Source organism: Herpailurus yagouaroundi, unplaced genomic scaffold (genome assembly GCF_014898765.1).
Source record: "Herpailurus yagouaroundi ecotype Mexico unplaced genomic scaffold, PumYag 28, whole genome shotgun sequence".
Taxonomy (NCBI): Eukaryota; Metazoa; Chordata; class Mammalia; order Carnivora; family Felidae; genus Herpailurus; species Herpailurus yagouaroundi.
The window spans coordinates 88,534,342-88,548,540 of record NW_024412376.1 but is presented as its reverse complement, the minus strand read 5'-3'; the positions used below and the strand labels follow the sequence as shown (position 1 = coordinate 88,548,540).

The window sequence follows — 14,199 nt, the reverse complement described above, 5'->3', positions numbered from 1 at the left end:
GTCCTTTCACACTGACGCAGCCCTGAAAAGCTTCCTTAAGTTCCAAGTGGTGGTGAGACACAGGCATCTCATTTAAGAGGGGGCATACCCTCAAAATACTTCCCAGGGTTGTTTGGTTTCCTCTGACACAATAAATCACCCAGAATGTGAGGACCTACTGTCTGCCCAACACTGTGAGAAATACATAAATACACAGAGCAGTCTCTTGGTCTATAGTGGAGCTTAACACACAGCTGGGGAGATGAAACTCCTCATAAAATGACTGGAAGACAACTGAGTGCTATACCACAAAGAGATAAAAGCATCAGACGCTACAGCAAAATTGGGTGTGAAACTGTTGAGTATTTCTGGAGAAATATTAGGTCAGATTGGATATGAGCTGGACTAGAAAGGGCCAGAGAGTGGAAGGGAGGCTTCCCGAAGAAATCATTATGTTGAACTTGCTGTGTGGTTAGGATTAGGGCCACCGCATAGCAGTGCTCACCTTCACTCTAACTACCTGCCCCCCCCCCCCCCCCCCCCCAGTGTGTAAAGCAAGTTCCAGGAAGTCAACGTTGTTCTCTGATGTATCTGGGGAACAGGTCAGCCACAATTTACCTGACTAAGCCAAAGCCCACAGAATTGTCAGCAGGCTGACTTAACCATCTTCATCTCCAAACTCACTCTAGATCTGGGTGGTCCAGGGTATGGAGGAGGGGGGCACGCTTAGATGGGTGAGCATCTTCCGGCTCTGGTGCAGGCACTCAGGTGGATTTCCTTCACTTTTCCATAAGCTGACTGACCAAGGGCTAGGAATTTCCAAGTTTGGTCTTTCTATGCCTATCAGGGAAGCAGTTAAACCTCACTGCTGAAGCTGCAAGCTGGCAATAGGGATTGAAAATGGGTGATGGGCACTGAGGAGGGCACTTGTTGGGATGAGCACTGGGTGTAGTATGTAAGCAATGAATCACCGGAATCTGCTCCCGAAGTTAAGAGCACACTGTATACACCATATGTTAGCTAACTTGACAATAAATTATGTTAAAAAAAAAAAAAAAAGAAAAGAGAAGGGGCCTCTCGCTTGATAGTTTAAATTAAAACGAGAAACTGTAGTTTGACATGGACTAGATTGAGACTCCACCAGCTCACTCACCGTAGACTATGACAGTTGCAGTCGTGCTTTTCCTTTTGGCAACAATGTTTTTGGCAACACAAGTATAGTTTGCAGTATCTGAGAGGCGGGCCTGCTTTATGATGAGGTTGTGATCAATAGTAATATAAAAATTCCGATCTTCAACGGGGTCAATTATGTCTTCATTTTTCAACCACTCCACCTAAAGATGCACAAGAGAAATAGGTAAGTACCCAGTACGGATCCCTCGATGGCTGTCTGTCCTAACCTGTGTTTTATAATTTGTATGACATTGCTCTGTGCTAGGAACTTCAGCAATCCGGGAGGAAGTAACTTTCTGAGGTCATGTGAGGTATCACTCACCTGCCAAACATGCTGATTCTGTCTGTACTACATTATTCTCAAATGTCAATGAACCAGTTGGGAAATACAATGTTCAAATTGTTTTCACTTTGCCCCGCAGGCAAGAACAGGGAATGTGCACTGCCAAGTTCAGAACCCAATCAAAAATAATAGGCTAAGCATTTCAAACGGAACTCAAACCTTTTGCTATTTGATTTGTTTACTCTTGGCAACTAACTTGCTGCTTTTCACAAAAGAATGTAAAGACTATTAAAAAAGCTCAAAAGGCATCTTCGACATCATGTAGCTCTAATAAACCAACATTTGGATGATTTACGTGTAACCTTGCTGAAACATATGGATTGAATTTCCCCGAAAATGCACTTACTTTAAATGGAGCAAACACATATTTGGAGATGCATTTAAGCCAAAATACTTGAGGAAGAAAAGGTTTTGTACCAACCTTCAATATAATCCAAAGAGCGTATACATCATACTCAAAACTCTCCTTTTCTGTATCACTAACATCAAATCTTTGACTCATGGTTTGCTTCTGGGGAACCTGACCTAAGACATGACTGTTCAGAACTACTGGACTATTTTTTCCATGAAAATCATATCAGTTTAGCAAAAGCAATATTATGCTTACAGAATGAAAGAAGGGAGATATATCTGTATAAACTGTCCTTATTATGGAGGACGAACTATTTCTTGTTCTATAAATTGCTGCTGCTGCTGTTTTTGTTTTTTTCTATGCACAGGATTTTCCATAAAGCAAAACAACACTGATATTTGCCACCCTTAAACTTTTCTTTTGCATCCTTGTGGATATGGATATAAGTAATCTTTAGTGGTAGAGAGTCAATAGTGTTGCCATTTTCAAAATCTTAAAGAGTATCTCCAGCACCACAAGAGGTCTGGAAATTAATCTCTAAATCTGTCAGTGGGCTTGACTTTGCACAGCTCTAAATTACATCCAACAGAGGGACTCTAAAATAATGCTCCTCTAATCCTTAGGAAAGAGACCACAATTTAAAGGGAAAAACGTTTAAAAACCAACAACAATCCTGAAATAAACATTTGAGGATGTAGATAAGAGCAACTATTTGTGGTGATATAAATTTTGAAAGGGCAAAGCCCTCTTGGTATTTATACTATGGTAGTGAGAAATAGAATCAAATCCATCTAAAACAGTGGAGTTTTAAAACATGCATTTTGTTTTCACATACAGAGACCACATTCAGTCAGGGCCATGCTTGGATATATCTGATCTGAACCTCACACTCTTCTTGACTCGGATTTTCTCAAAATATGGCCCTATGTGTGTGGTAGTTTGAGCTCACTAGAAGTGCAAGAGGGAAGGTAGCAAAATTCATATAATTATTAATTATCATTGATCATTGAAAGCAGACATTAACTTTCTAATCTAATCTTTATCTATGCCATTCTAGAGAAAGCTTTCCACTTATAGAAGGCACTGTTGGGATCCCCTGAGTTGGTCTTGGATCCCTCCTGAGAGAGAGAGAGAGAGAGAGAGAGAGAGAGAGAGAGAGAGAGACAGCGAGCGAGCATGCTCTTCATGCTTTTCTTCCAAGGACCCATAATTGCACTTTCTTTGAAAGATGGCTCTGACATTCGTGGACTCTGAAAGTGCCTAGGGATTCACAGCACCCCCCTCCCCTGCCCTGTCCCACAACCTCCACCTTAGCCATTGTCTCACAGATGTGGAAATATGCTTTGTGTCCAATTGGGGTCAGAATCTGAGCTGCCACCTTCCAGAGTTCCCCTGTAAAGTTAGGCTGAAGCTGTCCCCTTGAGATGTCGCCTGCCATCTCTATACATACTTACTGGGCTTCATTTTCTCTCCTGGTGGCTCCACCCAGCTATAAGGTTCTCTCTTCTATGAATGCCCCATTAAAAAAAAACCAAAACCCTCTGCATTCAAATCTTGGTCTCATGGTTTGCTTCTGAAGATTCCAACTATTGTCACAGGAGAACCCATGACTGTTCAAAACTATGGTTTCTTCTGTTTAAATCACACCAGTTAACAACAGTGAGGTTACCCTGATCATAAGTGACATAAAGAGATCCCAAGGGACATTGAAAACTACTTGTATTTTTGAAAGTTTATTACATGGAAGAAAAAGAGCAATCTGCACAGTTGACAAGATCTAAGAAGACTTCTGTGATTACTGGGTGAACCATCTTTACCTGCAAATATATCACTCTGCATTTTTCTCAAGTCTCTTGCCAGTGCTGGAACAGTGAGTATGACCTGGGTTTTGATGACCCCTGAGGAACCCCAGACATACTGGAGAGGCCCCCAGGGCCCTGTGGAGGTTACTGCCTTCCTCCCCAACTCTGGATTTAACCAGAGAAGCTCTGCTTTGATCTGTTTTACTATTTTCCAGACTGGGCTCACTTGTAATGCCTAGTTTAAAGAAACAGAGAGTTCACTCCTGCTAGAAAATAGCTGTAGAAATGGAAAGGTGAGCCATGGGCTCCTCCGGCTTCCGGTAACTTGCCTACCCTCCTGTTCCCTACATTCCAGTACTCGCAGCTGCCGCAATGTCCTGCTTTGAGACCACATCTCTACAGGAAGCTCAGGTCATCACCTCCGGCACTGGAATCCTCATGCTGCCCTGCATATCCCCATCTCCCACCCTGAAAAAATATCGACCCCCTATCACGCTGCTTTGCAATGCAGAAGCAAAATTCTCCAAAATTTCAAACTCTGTTTAGATTATTTTCTCTACTTTTCTCTAAAACTTAGCTCTTTATGATGCTTCTGTTTTGCTTTTTTTTTTTTTTTTTTTCCTGCAGTTCTCTCAAGTGGTGGATGTTTGATTTCCTAAACCCAACACACACGGGGCCTGGGAATCAGAAAGTGCCCTCCTTGTTCTGCACTGTCTTTTCTAGACCATTCTCTCCAAACACCATTGCTTTGAATTTCATGCCATCAGATTATGTCACCCACCTTCTATATTTTTTGTGGTCATTTAAAGACCTCTGGGCTCACAGTCATTTTATGCAGCACAATTTTTCTGTCACAATTTCTAATGATTTTAATAACCACAAACACTTTCAACATTTTGGCCTCTCAATTACATGACCCTCCTTCCTGCCACAGTCTTGGTCTCTAAGACACCCACACTTATAGGCCAGAGACTTTCAATCCTGGTTTCACTGTAGAGTAATTTGGACATTCATAATATATCAATTTTACATCCAATCCAGAGAAATTAAATCTGACCCAGAGCAACTCTGATTCACTGGTCAAGACTGGTCTAGCATCTGTATTTTTGAGACTCCTCAAGGGGCTGTGATTTCCTGCTAGGGTTGAGGAATACCACTCTAGAAGATTGTCTTTCAGATGAAATCCCTGGACAAGAAGCACTCAGGTCACCTGGGAGGCTGACAGAAATGCAGAATCTCAGGTCTGCCTACCCAGACTTACTGAGTCAAAATGTGCACGTGAATAAGAAATTCAAGGATTTATATGCACATTAAAGTCAGAGAACCGCTGGCCAGCTCTTGTCCTTACCACTGATTATTAACTGCAAGCCTTCTAAAACTCCAATGCAGTTTCTTTTACCATATTCTCCATCTTTCTGACTTATTCCCTCTCAGACTCCTATTTTGACAAACTTTCACTGGGCCCTACAACCTATCTTGGCTGTCATCCCTCTCACGTTCCCTCCCCTCTCTTCACCACTTTTAAATCCAACTGTTTACCTTATCAACAATCCCTTGCATTAGGAGCTCAGCTCCCCCACCCCTCTCCTTTTCTAAGGTGTTCACTCGGCCGCTCTTCCCGACACCACGTTCACAGACTTGCAGAGGAATATGGCCGCGCACAGCCACATTGAGTGGGCTCATGTGAAATTCATGATAACAGAACTCAAACGGGCCCTTAATTCTGCCAAAAAATCGTACTATATTTTCATCATCTGTTCACTGTCCCATCCTCCTAGACAGCTATTTCACACCTTCTCCACTCTCTTTAAACACCACCTCCCTCTCTATCCTCACTTTCAGCTGATGACCACGATTTCTACTTCACTGAAAAAAGTGACAAGCACGAGACAGCTTCCACAGCTCCCACTACTCACCACCCCACCCCTGTTCTGCACCCTCTCTCTTGTTACTGGGTCAGCTCTCTGTCCCACCTGTCACCTCTCATTTGTACTGTGCCTCCCATTCCCTCGTGCCTGGTCAAGGGCAGGCCCCAGCAATTCTCCTCTCTGTCTCTTAAATCATTAATATTCCCTCTACAGGAGCCATCTCCATCAGCATACAGACATACACTTAGAACCCTCCCCACTCGTTTCTGCCTGGGGTCACCCCATGTCTTTGCTCACCTTACAAAACGCCTTGGAATACTTGCTTATAATCACTCTCTTCATTTCCTGTCCTCTTCATCTCTGCTGTTATGTATTCTAATGCGCATTCGCCTCTACCATTTTGCAGGTACTACTCTCTTCAAAGTCACCAATTACTTTCATTTTGTTAGATATACTGGTGAGGTGACTCAGCAGCAGGTTTGACCCAACTGGTTTCTCCCTCTTCCTCACTTGCTTTCTTGGCCAGGGCACTTTTCCTGGTTTTTGTCTTATCTCACTCCATCCCTCAGAGCTTCCTGGAGCGAAGGTCTGTTCCCTTGTGGAGGCTCTGTCCTTGGATCCCTTCTTTTTTTCTGTCTTCTATCTACATTCACTTCCTTGGTGAGCTCATCCAGTCTCATGCAGAGGTCTTCTAAATTTATCTCCAGTCTAGACCCTGGCCTTGAACTCCAGACTCATATATCCAAATGACTTCTTTCAACTGCACTGGGTTGTCTAATAACAACCTCCTGAACTGCACTTCCAACCCTGCTCCTCCCACAGCCTTGCCCATCTTAGTTCATGTCAACTCTATCCATCCAGTTACCTAAACAAAGCCTCAGACTTGGCCTTGACTCCTCTCTACCTCTCTCTTTGCCCACTGGAAGTCAGGGCAGTGTATCGGGATCTGACCACTTCTTGTCCCCTCACCACCACCCTCTTCCAGTTCAAGCCTTCATCATTTCCTTTTTGGATTACTGCAACAATTTCCTGTCTTATCTTTGCTTTCCTTCTTGGCCATCAACATTCAATATTCAACACAATAGAGTGAATGAGCCTGAAACCTTAAGTGGATCATGCTACACCTCATCTCCAACCCTCCAAAGGCTCCTATCTTGCTTGCTGTCAAAACCAAAGTTCTTATAAAGACCCACTAGGCCCAGCATCACCAGGACCCCTGACCCCTCTGAGATGACCTTGTGCACTTTCTCTCTCTCTCATCTCTGTAGCACGCTGGCTCCTCTGCTTGTCCTCATGCACATCAGTGGTACTCCTGCTTTGGGAATTTTGAGTCTGCTTGTCAATCTGCTTGAAATCACCTTTCCCTTCCCCGGGTATCTGCATAATATGTTCCCTTCTCTTATTTAGTTCTTCAGATGTCACTCTCTCAGTGAGTCATTTCCTGATCAACATTTTAAAAAAAATTTTAATGTTTATTTTTGAGAGAGAGAGAGAAAGAGAGACCGAGAGATACCACAGAGAGAGATATAGTGTGAGTAGGGGTGGGGGGGAGAGGGACAGAGAGAGAAAGAGACACAGAACTTGAAGCAGGTTCCAGGCTCTGAGCTGTCAGCACAGAGCCTGATGCAGGGCTTGAACTCAGACTGTGAGATCATGACCTGAGCCAAAGTTGGACACTTAACCGATGGAGCCACCCAGGTGCCTCTCCTGATCAACTTTTAAAACTGCAACATCTCTCTCTGTCTATACTCCCAATCTCTCACCCTCTTTTCTTTATTTTCTCCATGGCACTTCTCACCATTTCATACAGTCTCTATTTCATGTAGCAGTTGTCTCCTCCACCAGAACTTAAGTTCCACAAATTTTGATCTGATTTTTGATCACTGTTACATTCCTGTGGCCTTAAATGATATATAGTGGGTGCTTAGTTGCTATTTGCTGAATGTATGAACAACACTAACACATGTAGTGGGATCAAGTCTGTTGTATACAGTTTTAGATCTCTATAGAGTGGAGAAACTAATCTTAAATATATTCAATGAGTGCCATTAAATTTTTTAAGTTTATTTATTTTTATTTATTTATTTAGAGAGAGAGTGTGAGTGAGAAGGGGAGGGGCAGAGGGAGAGGGAGAGAGAGAATTCCAAGCAAGCTCCACACCGTTAGTGCAGAGCCTGAAGTGGGGCTTGAACTCATGAACCATGAGATCATAGCCTGGGCCAAAATCAAGAGTTGGACACTCAACTGACTGAGCCACCCAGACACCCATAAATAAGTGTTATTTTAAACATCCCTTCTAAGTAAGTTCTGTAGGGATTAAGAACACACGTTTCTCTTTCCTAAGGTGAAATCCTACAGAGCTGTGCTGGCCTCCAAGCGAACTCACTGGAGAAGTCCTAAGATAGAAGAAGACCTCTAGAATTATGCTAGGAGACCCCCGATGTCTCACTGTCGTTTATGAGTCTGGAAGTGTCCGGTGGCCAGTATGTTTTAACTAAAGTATCTTTGAAAGTAGCATGCTCCTCTAATCCACATTACACCTGTATGTCTGTTGCAGAATTAAAAGAGGGTGTTTGAGGAATTATTGCATACCTTCATCTAGGTGATCATAGTAAACCTGAGCCTAAAATACAACTTCCTAAGAACTTTAATTTTCAATGAACAAAAGGTAATAGGCACCTTGTTTTTTTCTCAAATGCATTCCACAAACACTGAGTACCGATGTACTAGGCATGGTGGCAAGTGCTGGGGGATAAAGGGACAAGTCAGATAAGTGTTTGCAATGTCTGAGAATAATTCTGTTTATCATGAAAGAGGCTGTCTGAGTCAGGAAGATACATCAATTAAATCTTTATAAATATACCTTTATATTAGCAAAATATATCCTTCTCATGAAGTGTCTCCAGAAGCCACCACCGCCAGATAAAGTGACGGTCTTCATCTGCAGTGATTTCACAGTGAGCCTCCTTACATAAACTGTATGTGAAATCCCAAGAAACAGTACAGAATCTCTGGTTGTGCTGAATTTTATTGTATTGAATAGTTATTAATTATATTGTTGCAATGCTATTTATCTGTAAGCTAATCTTGGTTAATTGGGAGTCAGTACTTGGGTCTGGCCTCTGAATTCTGTTCCTGTCTTGCTCATTTCAATGTTTCTTGTTGATTTCACTCTGCGATGTGGCTTCCTCCCCCCCCTCCCATTTAGCAAACCATCTGATTTATACATGGGAGAAGTCTTTCTGAGTTAGAAGTTATTTTTAGCTATGTATAAAACATTCAAGAAGAGAGAAAAATAGGTTGTAGTTCAGAAAACAATAAAAGGCTTTGCCCATAAACCATAACTTGTCTTCAGGGCTGCAGTGAGGCAAAGTAGTGTTTCTGTCCTTGCGACTCAGTAACTGCAGTCTTTGCAATAATTTGGGGCACATTTGAAGTCATCGACTCAAGGGTTTACAAAGAAATGGGAATTTATTAACAGGTAATAAAAATAGTTACAAGGCAATGTTAGGATGTCCTATTTGCATATTCTGTTGTTATGTTTCGTGTTGATTAATGCCATTGTGTGCGATTGAAAATCTTACTTTAAGAAGCAGTTTCTAAAGTACCAGCTGAGAGGGTTGCTCTCAAACCAGACTGTGTGGGTTCAAAATTGAACTGTCACTTCGTGTCTCTCTTAAGTTTCTTACCTTAGATGTGCCTCAGGGTCCTCATTTACAAGATGAGGATAATCCTTGAATGCATTCCACAAGGTTTATAAAGATCAAATGAGTTAATAGGGGCACCTGGGTGGCTCAGTTGGTTAGGCGTTCCACTCTGGATTTCAGCCCAGGTCATGATCCCATGGTTCGCGAGATCCAGCCCATGTCAGGCTCTGTGCTGACAACACAGGGAGCCTGCTTGGAATTATCTCTCTCCCCCTCTCTACCCCTCCCCTGCTCGCGCGCCCGCACATGCTCGCTCACTTTCTCTCAAAATAAATAAATAAACTTAAAAAATGAGTTAATTACACAAATTACCTAGTGTCTGATGTACGGTAAATTCTTAAATTATTATTAATATCAATTAAGGATATACTTAAAGGAGATAGGACAAAACTCAAACTTCTCTAAAATAACAGCAGAGAAATGGTGTAAATTTAAAAACAAAAAAGAAAATATCTTCATGTCTGAATTCCTTTAGCTTTTTCTGACATTTTCTTTTTTATTGAGACAAAGTCAACTTACCATTAGATTACATCTCTTTAAGACTGTACTAGAAATATATAAATGATTAAGTATTAAATTGGCCAATCTAGTTTCTACGCTAAACCTAAATACATATTTCCATTTAAACCTTGTGAATCCATAACTCTAGAGATGTCATTAGCATGCATGTGCTTTAGAGAAAGTATAACATGGCATTTTAATCAGTCTGTGCAACTAGTACTTTCTAATTCTTTTAGATTAAAAGCAAATCATCACACTGCATTAATGTTTTAAAGGTATAACAAGAACAGATTTTTGATAAAAGAAATTTTACCAAGATTAATTTGAGAAATACTCATTACTGTACTTAGTAATAAGGTATAAATCACAGGCAATTTATATATTACTTTTACCTAGACCCAGACCATCCACATGTTTATAGTTTTGGTTTTTCCTTTAAGTTTCTCAGTGCTGTTTCCCTGCTACTTCAAGTTAGTCATCATCACTCATTCTTTTTTTTTTAACATTCAAAATATATGTCATTTGTTTTCAAGCCACAGTAACAGCTCAATATAGTACACGATATACAGAGAAAAGACAAGGAATAGTTTAACATCGGCTTTATGAAATTAAGTGGCTCCAGATAGTCAACTAGGTTGGTTTCAAGTTTTTGTCTTAAATATTAATATTCTAAAAAAGTAAACTGATTCTTACAGAGTCTAAGGAAATAAATGATTTTTTAGGCAAATGTTTATTTTATATGAAGAATTTGGCCCTCGCAACGTGAAAAGAATTTCACACATGTCGACTTAATGAAATAGGCTTTTTTGGCAACACTCTTATTTTTTCTCAGTACCCCATGATATTCATTCTATCCTCTCTTTTTAGTGATAGGATACGTTCTTGTTTTTGCTATCTGGACCTGTAAAGCCCCCAAATTTGAGTATGCGCTGAGAAATTCCAAGGTACCTATTTGTGTGTGTGTGTGTGTGTGTGTGTGTGTGTGTGTGTGCGCGTGTGTGAGATATGATGAATGGAAACACCTGAGTTACTCCAGGATCTGGGCCCGGGTTGGCCTCTCACTGGTGCTCTACAGGGAACAGTGTGATCACAGACAAGAGCCATCAGACCTAACCTCTCTATCATCGCTACCCTGCTCACTCTTCTGGGACCAAACACAGGTTCACTTTCAAAGCTAACACTGGGACTGGATGTAGTTTGATTTCAGGGGCATCAGGAAAGCATCCTTGCTCTCACCCAAACTTTTGGCAGTGTCTTGAAATGTCTTTAGGAAAGCTAGTTTGTAATCCCACCATTAGAAGGTTCTTTTTACATGCAAATGACCTGAGAAATAACACGTTGATCTAAACCATATAAAGTATTACAAAACTTGGCATATAAACCAAGAGAAAACTCTTTTCAGTTCAGATGAAGAAGAGTTTGAAGGCACGTGGATTTCAAACTGGAATTCAAGTAACCAGCAATATGCAAAATTTTCTATGGGGGTACACAAACAAAAACATGTTTAAGGGGATCTGTGTTTGTATCTTTTTTAAAAAAAGTTTATTTGAGAGAGAGGGCAGGGGAGGGGGAGAGGGGGGAGAGAGGCAGAGAAAAGGGAGAGAGAGAGAGGGAATCCCAAGCAGGCTCTGCACTGTCAGTGCAGAGCCCAATGTGGGGCTGGAACTCATGGACTATGAGATCATCACCTGAGCAGAAACCAAGAGTTGGACACTTAACCAACTCGGCCACCCAAGCGGCCCTGTATTTGTATCTTTAACTTCCATATGCACTCCGTCCTGATACTCATAGTGCTGAAAACTTGTCTCCTGCTTTTCAAACCGAAGTCATCTCTTGCATCCCAATCTTACCATGATACATTGTTAGGGGTGTAAAAGCCTCCAGGGTGGCACAAGTTAGGTGCAAACTAGTTGGGAACATTAGTGTGGTATTTGAGAGAGTAAGGGACTAAAATCACAGGGTAACAAATCCGTTTGCAAATCAGGTAATCACGATTCTTGGCATTCATCAATTTGAAGGAAGGAGGACTTAATATGCCAGCTAATGGGTCACTGAACCTAATAGCTGATAATAGAACACTATCTGATTTAGTGTCTTTACTAGTTTAAAAGACTTTTGCAAATTAAGATTCAAGTTTAATAAACAAAAGGAACATCTGGTACAAAACGAAAGATCCTTTAAAATATTTTTAACGTGCACATTTTTACCCAACTGCATTCCATCAAATTCCATCCTTTTTTTTTTTTTAATTTTTTTTTTTCAACGTTTATTTATTTTTGGGACAGAGAGAGACAGAGCATGAACGGGGGAGGGGCAGAGAGAGAGGTAGACACAGAATCGGAAACAGGCTCCAGGCTCTGAGCCATCAGCCCAGAGCCTGACGTGGGGCTCGAACTCCCGGACCGCGAGATCATGACCTGGCTGAAGTCGGACGCTTAACCGACTGTGCCACCCAGGCGCCCCTCAAATTCCATCCTAATGACACATTCTATGTGCACACATCCATATGCCGTGACTCACCTGTGTTAAACCTAACTGAACACGCTGGGGTTTATTATTTTTTTAGGCAACATGGTCCGTGGCAAGGATGTTGAACAAAGTGAGATAGTTCTGTAAAGAGCAATCTTCATATTGTGAGATCTTGTTCAACATTCAACCAAGAAAAGAGAAACAAAAATAAGGTCATCTTACTCTAGGGAAAAATGTTAGCAAACAGGAAAACATGCAAGTTTCCCAGAAGGTGTTTGTATCACTTGCAAGACTATTACCAACTCTGCCTTCCTGAATCCTGTGCTCAGAAGTGGCACTCACTGGTCACTTTTTCCACCTCTTTGACTTTTTGAGGCCCTAGGTCATCAACATGTTACTCAACATTTTTGTGATCTTCCTTAATTTAAGCAGATGTCTTCCTTCCTTCCTTCCTTCCTTCCTTCCTTTTTTAATAGGCCGAATAGACCCAAAGATAGAAACTCCTCTCAAAGCTCTTCCTTTTTCCTATCAGGTCACCCACAAACATGCACATGTCTTCAGTCCATCCTGAAAACAAGCCAACAATGAAATTACTCTAGGACATACCTGCTTTTCCCAGCTATTCTTCCACATTCTCTTTCCCTTTGTGGCTAAACTGTCTTCAGATCTTCATCTGCCCACCGACCCTTCACTTTAGTGCTGTCTGGATTCACGCTTAGCGCCCCAACTGCATTTTCAGAGGCAACCAGCAGCCCCCCTAACTTCCCAGTCCGACAGCACTTTTTCCCTCTGCTACTTTCATGCTACGCAATTATCTGTTCTTTCTCAAACCTCTTTCCCGGGTCCCTTTATTTCATCCACTATGTTTCACATAGTCCTCCGCAGGGTTCTCTCTTTCATTTTCCTCCTTTTCATTTTATGGTAGTGGTTCTCAACTTTGTGCATCAGAATCACCCGGGGAGGTTTTAAGATCTGCTTGTATCTGGGCCCCACCTGCAGAGATTCTGACTGAACTGGGCTTATGGGGGGCCCAGGCATTGGTGTTTCTCCGAGCTCCTCAGGTGATGTTAATGTGCAGCCAGTTTGCAAACAACTGGCCTATATATACACTGGTGATCTCATTCATTCTCATGGCTGTTCACTCAAAAATCAATCCCTTCATTCCCAGTTTTTGGTAAGCTCCATTCATATTTTCAATGGCTTTCTTGATAACTCCATCTGAATGCTCAACAAATATGAAAAACAAAACATGTGCTGAATTGATCTCAGTATCACCTCACATCATCTATAAACTTGGTCCTCCTGTTTTCTTTTCAAATATGGAGCCATTATCCTCTCAATCCTAAACTCGAAGCTTACAGTAATCCTCATAGCTTTCTTCAAAACCATTCTATGAAGTTATGGACGTTACCTAAAATGGCTTTCAAACCTGGCCCCTCTTCTATGTCCCTAAACGTAAGTACTGTGATGTTATTTTAATTCCAACAATTTTTACTAAAAAGTTAATCTTAAAAATAATGGCTTCAATTAAAATGTTCTCCACTGTGTCATTGTTTCCAGGTTAAAATCCAAACTTGATATGAAATCTTTTACAAGCTGTCCTCAATTACTGCTCTAGCTTCACCTTCATCACTTAGTACTACTCTGTAGTCATACTGAACTTCCTAAAGGTTCCTTAGCATGTGAGCGTCATTAACGTGGCCACTCACTGTATTTTCTGTCACTCTACCCAGAATGCTTTTCTCCTCCTTTTCTGCTGAGAGAACTTTACTCATTCTTCATTATTCACCTCAGAAGACACTTTCATTCTGAAGCCCGTTTTGTCTGTCTTCCTTTAGTGTGCACCTGTAGCAATCTTTTCAAACCATCTATCATACTGTACTGTAATAATCTGTGTAAAGTTTGTGCCTGGGAGTTCTTGAGAGCACGATTACTCATGTGTATATGATATCTCCAATACTGATCAATACTGATACATTTTGAACACCTCTGAATATATATGTTT

General features: G+C 41.4%; 1 protein-coding gene across 1 annotated transcript in view; it reads right to left on the bottom strand.

Moving 5' to 3' along the window:
- UNC5C (unc-5 netrin receptor C) overlaps window positions 1-14,199 on the bottom strand; it is a 364,176-nt gene that overhangs the window by 78,505 nt on the left and 271,472 nt on the right. Inside the window, exon 5 of the mRNA XM_040488026.1 lies at window positions 1,133-1,313. Coding sequence (XP_040343960.1) covers window positions 1,133-1,313 — 181 coding nt within the window. The remainder of the gene's footprint in view (window positions 1-1,132; window positions 1,314-14,199) is intronic.